This window comes from Rhincodon typus, chromosome 3, assembly GCF_021869965.1.
Source record: "Rhincodon typus isolate 14 chromosome 3, sRhiTyp1.1, whole genome shotgun sequence".
Lineage (NCBI taxonomy): Eukaryota > Metazoa > Chordata > Chondrichthyes > Orectolobiformes > Rhincodontidae > Rhincodon > Rhincodon typus.
In genome coordinates, this window is record NC_063334.1 from 106,131,630 (window position 1) to 106,147,296 (window position 15,667).

The window sequence follows — 15,667 nt, forward strand, 5'->3', positions numbered from 1 at the left end:
CAACCTACAACAGCCCTCCACACTGTCCACAACTCCACCAAGCTTCGTGTCATCAGCAAACTTACTAACCCACACTTCCACTTCCTCATCCAAGCCATTTATAAAGATCACAAAGAGCAGAGGTCCCAGAACAGATCCCTGCGGAACACCACTGGTCACCGAGCTCCAGGCGGAATACTTTCCATCTACTACCACCCTCTGTCTTCTTTTGGACAGCCAATTCTGTATCCAGACAGCCAAATTTCCCCGAATCCCATGCCTCCATACTTTCTGAATGGGGAACTTTATCAAATGCCTTGCTAAAATCCATATACACCACATCCACTGCGCGACCTTCATCAATGTGTTTTGTCACATCCTCAAAGAATTCAATAAGGCTTGTGAGGCATGACCTGCCCCTCACAAAGCCATGTTAACTATTTCTAATCAAACTATGCTTTTCCAAATAATCATAAATACTATCTCTCAGAATCCTCTCCAAAAATTTGCCTTTCGCAGAAGTAAGACTGACTGGTCTGTAATTCCCAGGCTTATCTGTATTCCCTTTCTTGAACAAGGGAATAACATTTGCCACCCTCCAATCATCTGGTACTATTCCAGTGGACAGTGAGGATGCAAAGTTCATCACCAAAGGTGCAGCAATCTCTTCCCTCGCTTCCTGTAGAAATCTTGGGTATATCCCATCTGGCCCAGGGGACTTGTCTACCCTCATGTTTTTCAAAATTTCTAGCACATCCTCCTTCCTAACATTAACCTGTTCAAGCATATCAGCCTGGTTCCCGCTGTCCTCAATTGACAAGGTCCCTCTTGCTGGTGAATACTGAAGCAATGTATTCATTAATGACCTCCCCTACCTCCTCCAACTCCAGGCACAAGTTCCCTCCACTATCCCTGATTAGCCCTACCCTCACCCTGGCCATCCTTTTGTTCCTCACATAAGTATAGAATGCCTTGAGGGTTTTCCTTAATCCTACCTGCCAAGGATTTTTCATGCCCCCTTCTAGCTCTGCTAAGTCCATTCTTCAGTTCCTTCCTGGCTATCTTGAAACACTCTAGAACCCTGTCCAATCCTTGCTTCCTCAACCTTAAGTAAGCTTCCTTCTTCCCCTTGACTAGATGTTCCACATGTCTTGTCCTCCAAGGTTCCTTCACCTTACCATCCCTTCCTTGCCTCAGTGGGACAAACCTGTCCAGCACTTGTATCAAGTGATCCCTAAACAACCTCCACATTTCTGTGTGCATTTCCCTGAGAATATCTATTCCCAATTTATGCTCCACAGTTTCAGCCTAATAGCATTGTAATTCCCCCTCCCCCAATTAAATACTTTCCCATACCATCTGCTCCTACTCCTCTCCATGACTATCGTAAAGGTCAGGGAGTTGTGATCACTATCACCGGTATGCTCTCCTACCAAGAGATCTGACACCCGGCCTGGTTCGTTGCCAAGCACTATATCCAACATGGCCTCCCCTCTAGTTGGCCTATCTACATACTGAGTCAGAAATCCTTCCTGGACACACCTGACACAATCTGCTCCATCAAAACTATCTGCACTAAGGAGGTTCCAGTCTATATTAGGGAAATTGAAGTCATCCATGACAACAACCCTATTACTTCTGCACCTTTCCAAAATCTGCCTCCCAATCTGTTCCTCAGTGTCTCTGTTGCTAATGGGGGGTCTATAGAAAACTCCCAATAAAGTGGCTGCTCCTTTCCTGTTTCTGACTTTGACCCATACTGACTCAGTGGACAAACCCTCCTCCACGACCTCCCTTTCTGCAGCTGTGATACCATCCCTGATTAGCAATGCCACTCCCCCACCTCTTTTATCTCCCTTCCTATTTCTTTGAAACATCTAAACCCCGGGACATCCAACAACCATTCCTGCCCCTGTGATATCCAAGTCTCCATAACGCCACAACATCGTAGCTCCAAGTACTGATCCATGCTCTAAGTTCATCACCCTTATTTCTGACACTTCTTGCGTTAAAAAAGACACACTTCAACCCATCACACTGACTGCAACATTGCCCTATCAACTGTCTATCCTTCCACAAGAACTCTCTGCATGCTGTATCTGCCTGTACACCAGCTCTCCCATCCTCTGATCTGTAGCTCCGGTTCCCATTCTCCTGCCACACTCGTTTAAACCCTCCTGAAGAGCTCTAGTAAACCTCCTGCCCAGGACATTGGTGCCCCTCCAGATCCTTTTCATACAGGTCCCACCTTCTCCAGAAGATATCCCAATGATCCACATATCTGAAGCCCTCCCTCCTACACCAGCTCTGTAGCCACGTGTTCAGCTGCATTCGCTCTCTATTCCTAGCCTCCCTAGACCTTGGCACCGTTAGTAATGCTGAGATTACTCCTCTGCTCGTCCTGTCTTTTAGCTTCCAACCTAACTCCCTATATTCACTTTTCAGGTCCTCATCCCTTTTCCTAGTTATGTCATTGGTACCGATGTGTATCACGACTTCTGGCTGCTCTCCCTTCCCCTTAAGAATCCTGTAGACCTGATCCGAGACATCCCTGACCCTGGCACCCAGGAGGCAACCATCTGGGAGTCTCGTTCGTGACCACAGAATCTCCTGTCTGTTCCCCAAACCATTGAATTTTCTATCACTAGTGTTCTCTTATTCTTCTCCCTTCCCTTCTGAGCCACAGAGCCAGGCTCAGTGCCAGACACCTGGCCGCTATGGCTTTCCCCTGGTAGGTCATCCCCCACAACAGTATCCAAAGTGGTACACTTATTATAGAGGGGAACGGCCACAGGGGAACTCTGCACAGTCTGCCTATTCCCTTTCCCTCTTATGATGGTCATCCAGCTACCTTTATCCTGTAACTTAGGTGTGACTACCTCCCTATAACTCCTATCTATCACACCCTCAGCTTCCCGAATGATCCGGTGTTCATCCAGCTCCAGTTCCCTAATGCGGTCTGTGAGGAGCTGGAGTTGGGTGCACTTCTCGCAGGTGAAGTCAGAGGGGACACCAGCAGTGACCCTTACCTCCTACATCCTACAAGAGGAGGTTGCACCTGCCCTAACTTCCATTCCCTCTATGCTAGATTGCCAAAGAGATAAAGAGTAGGAAAAAAAAGCTCACCTTACTGACCCTCCACACAGAGTCTTGTTTTTTGGTTAGAGGAGGAGGATAGGTGGGAGACACTACACGTGTAGTATTTGGGGTTTAGCCACTACCTGAATATATTAGTTCACTTACCCAGCAGTCCCCGTGTCCGCGTTTGCTCCTGCTCAGCCTTCGCTTACCTTCCCGGCTGCCACAGCTCACACTCTCACGACTCAAACTCATATTCATGTACTTATCTAAGCGTCTTTTAAACGCTGTACCTGTGCCCGCATCCACCACTTCCTCAGGAAGTTCAGTCCATTGGTGAACTTCATTGCAAGATTCCTAACCTCTGATCTGTTCCTTTAGCCACTGTATTTATATTTCTAGTTGTTGGAACTCCCAGGATGCTGATAGTGGGAGGTTCAACAATGGCAATTCCTTCGGATGTCAAAGGCAGATCAGTAAACCTGGCTTGTTGTGTGGCATGACTGTTACTTGCCACATGTCAGCCTAAGCCTGGATATCATTCGGGTTTTGATGCATTTGGACAGGAGTTACGAATGGTCCTGATATTGCATAATGATCAGTGAATATTCTCACTTCTGACCTCTGCTGGAAAACTGATACTTCTTTAATCAGGGGCTGCATATAGTAACAGCACAATTTCTGGAATGGAAATAACTGAGTCCTGTACTTAGTGAGACACACGGCTCAGCAGCTAACACAACGGTGTCAATAAGCAATCTGCACAAACATTAATCTTTGCCAAAAGTGCTCGAATAAGTCAGAAGCTAAATGTTTTGCTTGATCTTGATTTAACCAAATAAAGCAAAATGGTCCCAGATTTGTTATCTGGATTGTGCTGAGTGTATAGATTTCATTTTTCCAGTCTTTATTATACTAGAGCTCAACTTAGCATTTCCAGGACTGGGAAAGAAGCAAATAAATCACAATTTCTGCTGATTGCTAACCATATATCATTGTCCAAGAATAAGATTAGCTAATTCAGCCAGGTATGAGTCTTACTGTTGCATTAAAGTTACTCACCCCTTTTAACTAGCAGAGATAGAGCTGGAAATATTGAAGACGCTGAATGTGGAAGGGACATGGCAGAAATATTAGGCATCATTATTTTAGTTTTGAGCACCAAGCAGCTGATTAATTCTTCAAAGAGTTGCAGAGGTCCCACGTATGGTAATGTGGCATTAGCAGAAACTTGATTTTAGGGATTCGGTTACGGAAAATATGGACACAAATTTGGAAGGCAACAACAAGTTCAAGGATTTGGGATAGGTGCAGGAGGTTGAGGTTGAGGATGAAGCAGTGGTTGACAAAGGCAGAAGAGTCAAGCTTGTGTTTTTACAAACATTTGCATGTTTAAAGGTGATGGGAGACAGTGCTAGCGAAGGGGGAATTGTTTAACAGTATTAGCCAACAAACTAAGATGCTCAAACAAGAGAAGGTGACAGATGAGTATGGAGTCAGATCAAGGTTTGATTTGCAGTCTGGGTGGGCCAGTGATGGAAGATATAAGCAGGAGGGAAAATTTCATTGAGAAAGAAGTTATCAAGGTAGCATGTCATAATAATTAGCAACAATAAACTTAAGGATAGAAATGGCCTTGTCCACATGTAATTGGACATTCTGGAGATTGATGCATTTGAGTTCATGAAGCTGATCTGCTGGTATAGTCCACAGGATAAAACACTTGGAGGTATGAATGAGTTAGAAAGCAAATTGGGCCATTGGTTGTCAATGACCATAGAATTATAGTCATTTGACCCAGGGACGGTCTGTTCTGACTATCTGCGAGAGCAATTCATTTAGTGCCAATTCCCTGCCTTTTCCCCAAAGTCCTGCAAATACTTCAGATATAATGATTCAATTTGATTTCTGAAAGCTTCAATTGACTTTTCTTTCACAACCCTTCCACAAAGTGTATTCCAAATCATAACCACCTACTACACACATACAAACATACAAATTAATATCAGAAGTAGGTTACTCAGCCCCTTGAATGCATTCCATCATTCAATAAAATCATAGCTGATCTCATTGCTCTACATTCCTGCCTACCTGTGATAACTTTTTAGCCTCTTTCTTAGATAGAATCTCTCTATCTTTGTCTTAAAAATATTTAAAGACTGTGTTTCCATCACCTTTTGAAGAAGAGAGTTCCAAAACCCATGATCCTCTTTGAGAAAAAAAACTCGTATTATCTCTGCCTTAAATATGCAATCCCTCACTTTTAATCAATGATTTGATTTGATTTATTATATGTACTGAGATATAGTGAAAAGTGTTGCTTTGTGTGCTCTACAGACAGATTGTATGGTATAAAGCGCATCAGTGTAGCAGAACAGAGTGCAGAATGCAGTGTTACTGCCACTGAGAAGGCGATGAGAGAGACATCAGAATTAACACTTGAGAAGTCCATTCAAAGGTCTGATAACATCAGGGAAGAAGCTGTTCTTGAATCTGTTTTTACGTGTATTCAAACTTTTATATCTTCTGCCCGACGGAAGAGGGTGTAAGAGAGTATAACCAAAGTGGGAGGGTTCTCCCACAAGAGGAAATATTATCTCTATACCTACCCTGTTAGAACGTCAGGATATGTTTGTCAAGTCTCCTCTCACTCTTCTAAAGCACAGCATATCCATCGTTTCCATATAAGTCAACCTCCCCATACCAGATATTTGTTTAGCAAACTTTCTCTGACCTGCTTCCAAATCGTTTTCAGCTTTCCTTAAATAAAGAAACCCAACAACATATACAATTTCCAGATGTAATCTTACCAATGCCCTGTATAACTGAAACATAACCTCCCTACATTTGTATGAAACTGCAATAAAAAACATTCTGGTAATTCCTAATTACATTCAGTAACCTGCATTTGTGATGCAAGTACTAGGAGACCCAGATTGCTTAGAATATCAAAGCTCTGCAATCTCTTCTCGTTTAGGTATACTTTTCTTCCTAAAATGGACAGTTTCACTGGCTTGTAGTTTCTGCTTTCTGTCTCTCTTTCTTTGAATAAAAGAATTACATCTGCTATTTTCAAATCTCAAGGAACTTTTCCCAAGACTTGGGAATTTTGGAAAATTAAGAACCACCTCATTAACAATAACTGCAGACACTTCTTTTAAGAAGTTGCCATTCTAACAACTTGCTAAGAAATCCGATATCATCTGCCTGATTTATATATATTTTTAATATCATTTAAATTTGGACTTTCAGGTTTGAATAGTGGCAGTGAGTTTTCTGTGTCTGAAGTTTAAAATTAACTTGTAGGCATTTCTATAACCATGATGATTAATTTTAGACTGTTTGTGAGAGGTACTTTGGTAGCATTAGTGGGTTTTCTTTAACTAAGGATGCTTTATGATTTCATGAGGTACACCATTGCCGTTTAAGATCTGTTAGAAATTTCTAGACTTAGTTCTTTTTAAGTTTAGGAGAAGTGTCCAACGGTTACAGGGAGAGATTTCTTTTTCAATTCTACTTTGTTTTTGCGACAGGTCTATGAAGTCCTTGGATGGAAATGGTTATGTAGAACAGTGGTCCTGAGAAAGGGAGACTACAGTAAAACTAGACAACTAGAAAACTAGGCTAAGGGATTAGTAATAGTCCAAAAGCAGAACTGTTGCAATAAAACCCTGAAGTGATTACTGACACTGAGTGCATTTAAACTCAGGTAAATAATAGCTCCAGGAAGAAACTATCAGTGTTTCCAGTCTACGAGATAAAGTCACAGTTATCTTAAGCCTATTCAGGTATTGGGAAAGGAGTTTTTTCTTCAGGTGCATGTATTGTATAAAGGGTTATTTTGGGTACTTGCAAGGGATCTTGTTTGTTTTTGGAATTTATAAAGAGGTATTTTGTGATTAATGGGATTATACTTTTACTGTGTGTTTAAAATTCAGAATTTTTAAAAATAAAGTAGTTTGGTTTATGAGATAACAAGGTGCAGAGCTGGATGAACACAGCAGGCCAAGCAGCATCAGAGGAGTAGGAAGGCTGACGTTTCGGGCCTAGACCCTTCTTCAGTTTGGTTTATTCTGTTTTATTTTCATTTAGTTTGGCCAATAAATTACAATTTTGTTGTTAAAAAAATCTGCATCTTGTATACTTTCACTGCGAGATCATCTTATTAATACTAAACTGAAACAAAATATGATCTAACAAGCCAGATTTCAGTCCAGGATCTGATGAGTCTCGTAATAACATCAGCAGGGATATCAACAGTATGACTCCCTAGTGACTAACTTTCTTGAGTGCCTCCTTCTCTTCCAATTCTTGATTTACAGCTATACTTCTATCTTGACACAAAATACTAGTTCAATTTATCTGGGATTTCTTTATTTTCCATCATAAATTCTCAGACTCACTTTCTACAAGTCAAACACTGTCTTTGTTAACATTTTTTTCTTATATATCTCAAGAAACTCTATCAGATTTTAAAAATTTTATAGTTAACTTTTTCTTGCAATGTAGTTTTCCCTCCATGCTAATCTTTTAATCATTCTTTGCTCATTTTTATATTTTGTTCAATCTTTCACCCTGCCTTCTATTTTTGCACAATTATGTGCTTTTTCCTTAAGTTTGACATGATCTTTAACTTTTTAAGTTAACCATGGATGATGGGTCATCCCTTGGACTTTTTCTTTCTTATTGCAATGTATTATTCTGTTTGTTCTGTAAAATCCCCTTAAATGTCTACCACTTAATATTGACTTATGTTTTAAACAAATTTGCCAGTTCACTTCAGTTTTGCTTTCATGACCCAGCAATTGCCCTTATTTAAGCTTAAAGTACTTGTCTTAGAACCACTTTTCTCCTCCTCAAACTGAATGTAAAATTCAATCATATTATGATCGCTGCTACCTTGGGTCACCTTCACATTGAGGTCATTAGTTAACCCAGTCTTGTTGCAGATAACTAAGTATTTTACAGCTTCTCTCTTGTTGGGTCCAGAATATGCTATTCTAGGAAAACATCCTGATAATTTTCTATGAACTTCTTATCTAGTTTACCTTTGCTCAACTAATTTTTCCAGTCTACATATATGCAGATTAAAATCCTCCATGATCCTCATTGTATCTTCCTCATAAGCTCTGATTATTTCTGCCTTTATTCTCCATCGTACTGCGTGGTTACAGTTAGGGGCCTGTACACCACTCCCAGAAGTGACTTCTTTATTGTATTGTTTCTCATCTCTATCCGAGCTGCTGGTAGATCCTGATTTCCTGAACTCTCTCTCCCTCTCTATTTGCAAATGGCATCATGAATGACCGAAGCTACTCCTCCACCTTTTCCCGTCCTTCCTAAATGTCCTGAACCCTTGATTATTTAGGTCCCAATCTATGTCATCTTGCAGCCATGTCTCTGTGATGGTTACCAGATCATACTTATTTATGTTGGTGTTATCAGTTCTGTTCAAATGCTATGTGCATTCAAATACAGTTTTGTTATCCTTTGTTTTGTTTTTTAAATTATTTTTAAGCTCCAACCTCATCTGTTGAAGTACTCTACATTTTGTCACCAACTTTCTATCAACTTCCAAATAAGTATCTATTCTCTTGTCTTCTCTCTACTGTTTGATTTATCACGTTTTTTGAAATTTGATCCCTTGCCCCTAGTATTTTCTTTAAAACCTACTCAACTTCTCTAGCTATGTGGCCCTCTAGGACATCGATGGCACCACAATTCATGTTTAGACATTCTAGATGGTACAGCTCTCACTTACCCAGTTTCAGTGTCATACAAATAAGAACCCATATCTCAAAAACCAGTCTTTAAGCCATGCATTCGTTTGCCTAATCTTATTTGCCCAATGCCAATTTTCATGAGGCTCTGGTAATCATGCACAGATTTGCTCTTAATAAGTCCATGTTGGTATTCCCTAATTAACCTGTATTTGTCCAAGCAACTCTTAATTCTGTTCCGCATTATTGTTTCAAAAAGCTTCCTCAGTATTGTGGTTAAACTGGCAGTTGGTGGCCTTGTCCTTACACTGTTTTCTGAGCAAAGTAGAACATTTGCAAATCTCTAATCCTTTGGCTCCACCCCTGTATTTGGGAAGATTGTAAAACTATAGCTACTGCCTCCTTACAGAAATCCTTGAGACCTGAAGAAAACCCAAAGCCGTGCTTGAAAGAAGGACTGTAAAGTTGGACATTAGTTCTTTTTTTCCTACCTTTATATTTCTCTGCCAGTTGAACAGAAGATGAACCTCTATTTAAGTAATTTCTTTCCATACATTTTGTAATATAAAATGCTGCCAGATTGTCATGACAATACACTTTTAACTGTATTTTCCCAAATACATGTGACAATAAAATCATTCATTCATTCATTCCACCACTTTCAGCCTTACTTCGCTCAGTATCGTTGGATGCGTCAGATTCAGTCCTGACAAATGAGCAGATTTTAATAAAGTTGGGTTTTCCAATTCCACTTCTTTATCAATTTTTTAGTGCATTTAGCATCAACTATCTTCTTTTTGTCACAATTTTGACAGTATCTTCTTCCTTGGTAAAGACAGATACAAAGTACTCATTTGTAACATCATCAATATGCCCAAGCATGAATCTCTTTTTAAGTACTTGAATGATGAAAGAGATAGTGAGTAAGATAAAATAGAAAATGGGTACATATGATAGATGTCAGGTGGATAATATCATTGAGAATCAGGTTCAATATATTCAGAGGGAAACTGAAAAGCCAGGTAGGAAAGACGAAGAGACAGTTTGGCCCCACTCTTCCTTTTACCCTCATTTCACTATTTATATGTTTATAGAGGATTTTTGCCTCCTCTTTTATGTTAGCTGTCAGTCTCCCCTTAAACTCTCCTCTGCTGTACCCATCTATCTACCCCCTTTACCCAAGTACCCAAAACATCCTTCCCCCACTAGAGCGAGGATGGAGATACGTAGGGCCCTGGCCTCCCCCAGGAGGACATCAGGAAGAGGCCCCAGGGCAACCAAAACCAAAACAAAGTGACCGAGTACTGAGCTGTAAGAACTATGATGAAGATGTGTGGATGCGGCCAGACCTGCCACATGAGCCCATAGGCAGCCAAACCCTGTGCTCAGGGGCTAAACACTCCTGTCTCTGCTGCCACCATCTTGGGCAGTATTTAAGACAGAGACAGGTAGGTTCTTGATAAGTAAATGGATCAAGAATTACAGGGAGAAGGCAGGATAATTGGCTTGAGAAACATACCAGTCTGATCGAATGGCAGAGCAGACTCTATGGGCTGATTGGCCTAATTCTGCTTCTATATCTTATGGTCTATCTTGTGATGACAGGACAGAGGCAGAACATGTTAATTGTAAAACAAAGAGCTGCGGATGCAGAAGATCTGAAACAAAAATTGAAATTGCTGGAAAATCTCAGCATGTCTGGCAGCATCTATAGAGAGAAATCAGAGTTAACATTTCAAATCCAGTGACCCTTCTTCAGAACTCACATGTTAATTGTATATTGATTGTGCTTGGTTATGTAAAGGTGGTGGGCATTTGTGATGCAGTGGTAATGTCCCTATTTCTGAGTTAGGAGACCTGGGTTCAAGTCCCGCCCACTCCAGTGTGTCATAACATCTCTGAACAGATGATTAGAAAATATCTATATGAGATGATGGACATTAACAAGGAGTGCATTTGAACTTCTACAAGTTGTCACAGACTAAAGGTAAGGTTGTTACTATAAGGTGTATGCCTGTCCATAAGACTATAAGGTGTAGGAGCAGAAGTAAGCCATTTGGCTCATCAATCTACTCTGCCATTCAATGAAATCATGGCTGATCTAATAATCTAAAACTCCAATTTACTGCTTTCCCCCTATATTCCTTGATTCGCTCATTGATTAAAACTCTAGTTCAGCCAAGAATACACTGAGTGTCCCAGCTACAACATTTCCTCTGCAATAAATAATGCCACAAATTTGAGAGAAGACATTCCTCCTCTTGTCTGTCTTGAATGGGTGACCCATTACTCTGAGCTTATGCCCTCTGCTCCTAGACTCTCCCACAAGGGGAAACAGCGTCTATGCATCTACTCTGTCACCCCTATGTGCCTATATAAAATTATGTGAAGATTAGTCCCGTTGAATCCGCCGCCAGCTGGCTTCCTGGCACAGAAGAGTGAAAAAAGAGCAATAAAAACAGTGGACTTGTCAAAATATACACCTAAAATAACACATTTAGATACATGAGGCAGTCCAAAATTCGAGTCATCAGCTCTTCTGTGGTAAAGTTGATGTCGAGACAGATGGATTCAACAAACTGTTAGCAAGTGAGAAATTGCGTGGCTTTATCTACGAAGCCTTTTTGATCTCGTACTTTGACCTGGCCGCCCCTTTGTAGAAATTTCAGCTTTCACACCAAGAGCCAGTATCTATCCGCTCAGCGCTCGCTCTGCCCCAGCACTCACCGCCAGGGATTCACAATGGCTAGGCACACAGCTCTCTGTACCGCCACTCTGATTGCCTTTCTCTCGATCCCATGCCTTGCAAACCGAAAACTGCTGGTTTTCCTTATAGATGGTTTCCGCTATGATTACATCAACGAAGCAGAACTGCAGAACTTGCCGGGTATGAGGGAGATCGTGCAATTGGGCGTCAAAGCGGATTACCTGACACCGGAGTTCCCCAGCCTTTCATTTCCCAATTATTACTCCCTGATGACCGGTAAGTCAAGTCGGAAGGAGGGAAAGAAAACGGATTTCTGAACAGTGGAAATTACAAGGATCTTTAAAACCAGTAAAATATTGCATTCATAAAACATTAAACAGACTTTGGGTGGGGGCAGATCATTGTTTAACGTGTTGTAGCAGCATTCCAAACTTTTACAAATACAATTATAACCTACCTAAAGTAAGCGACTGCATTTAGAAACCCAAATATCAAAATAATTTTCGAAATCTTGCAGCATTGTTGCTAAAGTTGCTAATAATGGAACAATGTAGTCTTAGTTTTTATGAATCAAGTAAGAGAGAGTGTTCTTCTTTCTGTGATCTTGTGATAGGTTATTCAGTGAGAGCTGCTCGATGTGAGCATTCAACGCTACTTATTAGTTGACGCTAGTTCCGCCTTTACAATGGGACACTCTGCAATGGAGCTTTGTTGGTTCCCCAGCCCATAATGGAATCAGTGGCCGGTTTGCAGCGCCACCACACCCTGTTCGAGTACGGCACTGTGTGCAGAGAAACGCCAGGCTGGTTTGTAAGAACTTCGCTGCAGTAAGATCGAGTCTCTTTTTAGAGCTGGCGACTTTAGAGACCCAATTCAAAACAAAATCCCGAGAAAGGAACCGTTACCAAAAAAGGAGGCAGCTGCTGGGATATTGGAAGGACCTACAGTCCTTACAAAGTCAGCTCAGTCCATTTCTTTTTCATTTTTAAAAATATATTTCAAAAATATACTTTATTCATAAAAAATCTCTGTATATATACATTGTCACAAATGCACTTCAGTTCTGTGCAGTATCATGTCATGTAAGCAAGCAAACATTTGAGTTTGACTTTTCCCTAATACACCAAAGACATCTCTTACATATACAAGATTATATTTACGTACATTGAGTCCATTTATTTTTCATCAAGATAACTATCCTAAAGTGCTTCACTGACATCCTAGTTTGGCCCCAGAGGACTTTTGGTGACAAAAGTGCCATTTCATGTTTGAATTGGCTTCTGTGTCACACTTCTGGTGTTGGACTGCCAACATGTACTCAGTAGCAGGGACCAAATATCCAAAACCACTGCAGTTTATTAACCATTCTCGTGTGACTTGCTGATTGATGTTTTGTGTCTGTGATTAAGTTAGTAGCTGGTAGTTTGTACCACCATGCCAGTGTTGTTGTGTCCACAAGGAATAGTGTGGAACACAGTGAACGTCTTCCAAGATTTCTGCTCAGATGCCTCTCCAGGCATGTATTCCCATTTACATTGGCCTGGAACATTATTGGGAGAATGTATGGAGACAACACAAAGTGGGACAAGCTGCATAAGGATGAAGGAGGGGGAGAAGAGTGGAGTAGAGCTCTCCGCCGTATCCATCCAGGATCTTCAGAGACCAGTTATAACTGAGGGATTCCATATGAAGAGATAGTGACTGACATGGGAGTCAGTGAGAGGCTGAGTTGTACAGGAAGGTTTAAAATAGTGGAAGATAGAATTAAAACTTCAGATAAACCACCTAAAACATTGGGAATGCTCTTGAATCCCATATTCCCATTTTAAAAAATTCATTTGTGGGATGTGGGCATCATTGGCTGGTCAGCATTTATTGCCCATCCCTAGTTGCCCTTGAGAAGGCGATGGTGAGCTGCCTTCTTGAACCTCTGCAGCCCACCTGCTGTAGGTTAGTCCACAATGCCCGTAGGGAGGGAATTCCAGGATTTTGACCCAGCAACAATGAGGCAATGACGATATATTTCCAAGTCAGGATGGTGAGTGTCTTGGAGAGGGACTTGAAGATGGTGGTGTTCCCATGTATCTGCTGCTCTTGTCCTTCTAGATGGCAGTGCTTATGGGTTTGAAAGGTGCTTTGCAAAGATCTGAGGATCTTTGGTGAATTTCTGCAATGCATCTTGTAGATGGTACACACTGCTGCTACTGAGCGTTGGTGGTGGAGGGAGTGAATGCTTGTGGATGTAGTGAAAGGTTTGGGTTCTTGAATTGCTTCAAAATAAGGCAATAAGTTCTGAAGTTTAACAGGTCAACTCATTACTCCAAAGGAACAGTAGCAGACAATATTGTTGCAAGACAGCTTATTAATAAGACAGCAAAAAAATGAAGTAGTCTTAAAATCCTTGAAAACTATTTCATCTGAGCACCAATACGATTCTGAAAAGGGTCAATTTCAATGTGAAAGGGCCCAGAAACCAGGTGAAAGGTTTATAAATAATAAAAGCAGAAACTGCTGGAGAAACTCAGCAGGTCTGGCAGGAGGTGTGAATGGAAAAACAGATTTAACATATCAAGTCCAGGATGATTCTCTTCTGGAACTTCAGATGTGTTTATTAATGACTTCCAAAGGCTGTGGCAGGATGAGAGAATGGAGACCTAAAAGTAGAATTAATACAAGACCACATTGTAATAGATATCGTTGAAGAATCTGTATCAGACTTACTGCAGTTTAATGAAGATCTCATGTTGGAGAAAGCAATACAGCTGGTGAGACAAACAAATGCTTGTGAACAGACCAGAGCATTTCTGAGAGCTGAAGGAGTACCTTGGCTCGGGAATGCTCCTGTGACCATCAGATCTATAAGCACATGAATGTAACCGAAACGAGTCAATGTTCAGTGGGAGGGAAAATATAAAATGCCATATAACCATGCCTACCAGTTCTGTGGGACTGATAAAATCGACAGGTGCAGTAAGTGCTGTGCAAATATTGTAGAATGCTTAATTTAAAGAAAATAGGTAATTTCAGAGAAATGAGCCATTGTAACACCTGTACTCTTGTGGGTCCCAAAGAACAATCTTTGTACACAAGGATAATAATGAAGATGAAAGTCCAATTATGCCAATCATGTATTCTGGAATGCAGGAGTATATGTCATCAGATGTGTTACCAATTTTAAAATGAAAGCTGGAGTTAGTGTAATGGTTTTATGAAACAATGAACCATGGTTATCATTGCATTTCCTGCAGCCAATGGAAATCCAGTTACTTTATAGTTCTGGAAGAACCAAACTAATAATCAAGGGAAAATTACAGGCACCACTTCAACAGAAGGAAAAGTAGATGTTGGAAACATTGTTAGTTATGCTGAATCAGGAATTCTATTCTTTAAGTAAAGGTGAGGTGTAGACCACAATTCTGTTAGGGAAATGGGAGTAGTTAATCAGCAAAAATCCTAGTGCGATTTCAGAAAATATTGTCTACAATTATTTACGAGACTGGGAAGCCTTAAGGTCACATATTTCATTATTTTGTAAAGAGATACTAAACCTATGTCTTCTCAGACCCAGGAAGATGCCACACCCACTATGAAACAGATCTACCTACACCTGAAAAAAATCACTAAGATTGGAGTCCGATCTCCTGTCGCTAAGCCTATTTATTGTGGGTTGGCACTGTCAGAAATGTTGGTGGGCAGAAAGCTCAGAACACAGCCTCCCATTCCACCTAAAAAAAACCTGCTTTCAGGGCTAGCACTACAGGATTATCAAAATAAGAACAGCCCTTTTGAAAACAGAAAACTTACAAACAATGTGTGAAGTTATGAGGTTATGTACTTTGGCAGGAAGAATGGAGGAGCTGAATAGTATTTAGATGGGGAAAGACTGCAGAAAGCCACAAAAAGCAATCATCAAAGTTCAGCAAGTAATAGGGAAAATAAATAAGCGGTTGGCCTTTACTTCAAAGAGAAGAGTGTACAAAAATAGGGAAATCTTGCTAAACCTATGCAAAGCACTAATTAGACAACATCTGGAACACTGTGAACAGCTTTGGTCCCCTTATCCCAGAAAGGATATACTGGTATTTGAGACAGTTGAGAGAAGGTTCACTAGGTTGTTTCTAAATATGCAGGGATTTTCTTTTGTGGAGACGCCAAAAGGGTTGGGCTTGTGCTCATTGGAATT

General features: G+C 40.8%; 1 protein-coding gene across 1 annotated transcript in view; it reads left to right on the forward strand.

Annotated features, from left to right (window-relative positions):
• The first annotated feature begins 11,515 nt into the window (after window positions 1-11,515).
• Window positions 11,516-15,667, forward strand: part of enpp6 (ectonucleotide pyrophosphatase/phosphodiesterase 6) — a 40,561-nt gene continuing 36,409 nt past the window's right edge. The window contains exon 1 of the mRNA XM_048593959.1: window positions 11,516-11,760. Within this exon, the coding sequence (XP_048449916.1) occupies window positions 11,520-11,760 (241 nt within the window). The 5' untranslated portion in view covers window positions 11,516-11,519. The remainder of the gene's footprint in view (window positions 11,761-15,667) is intronic.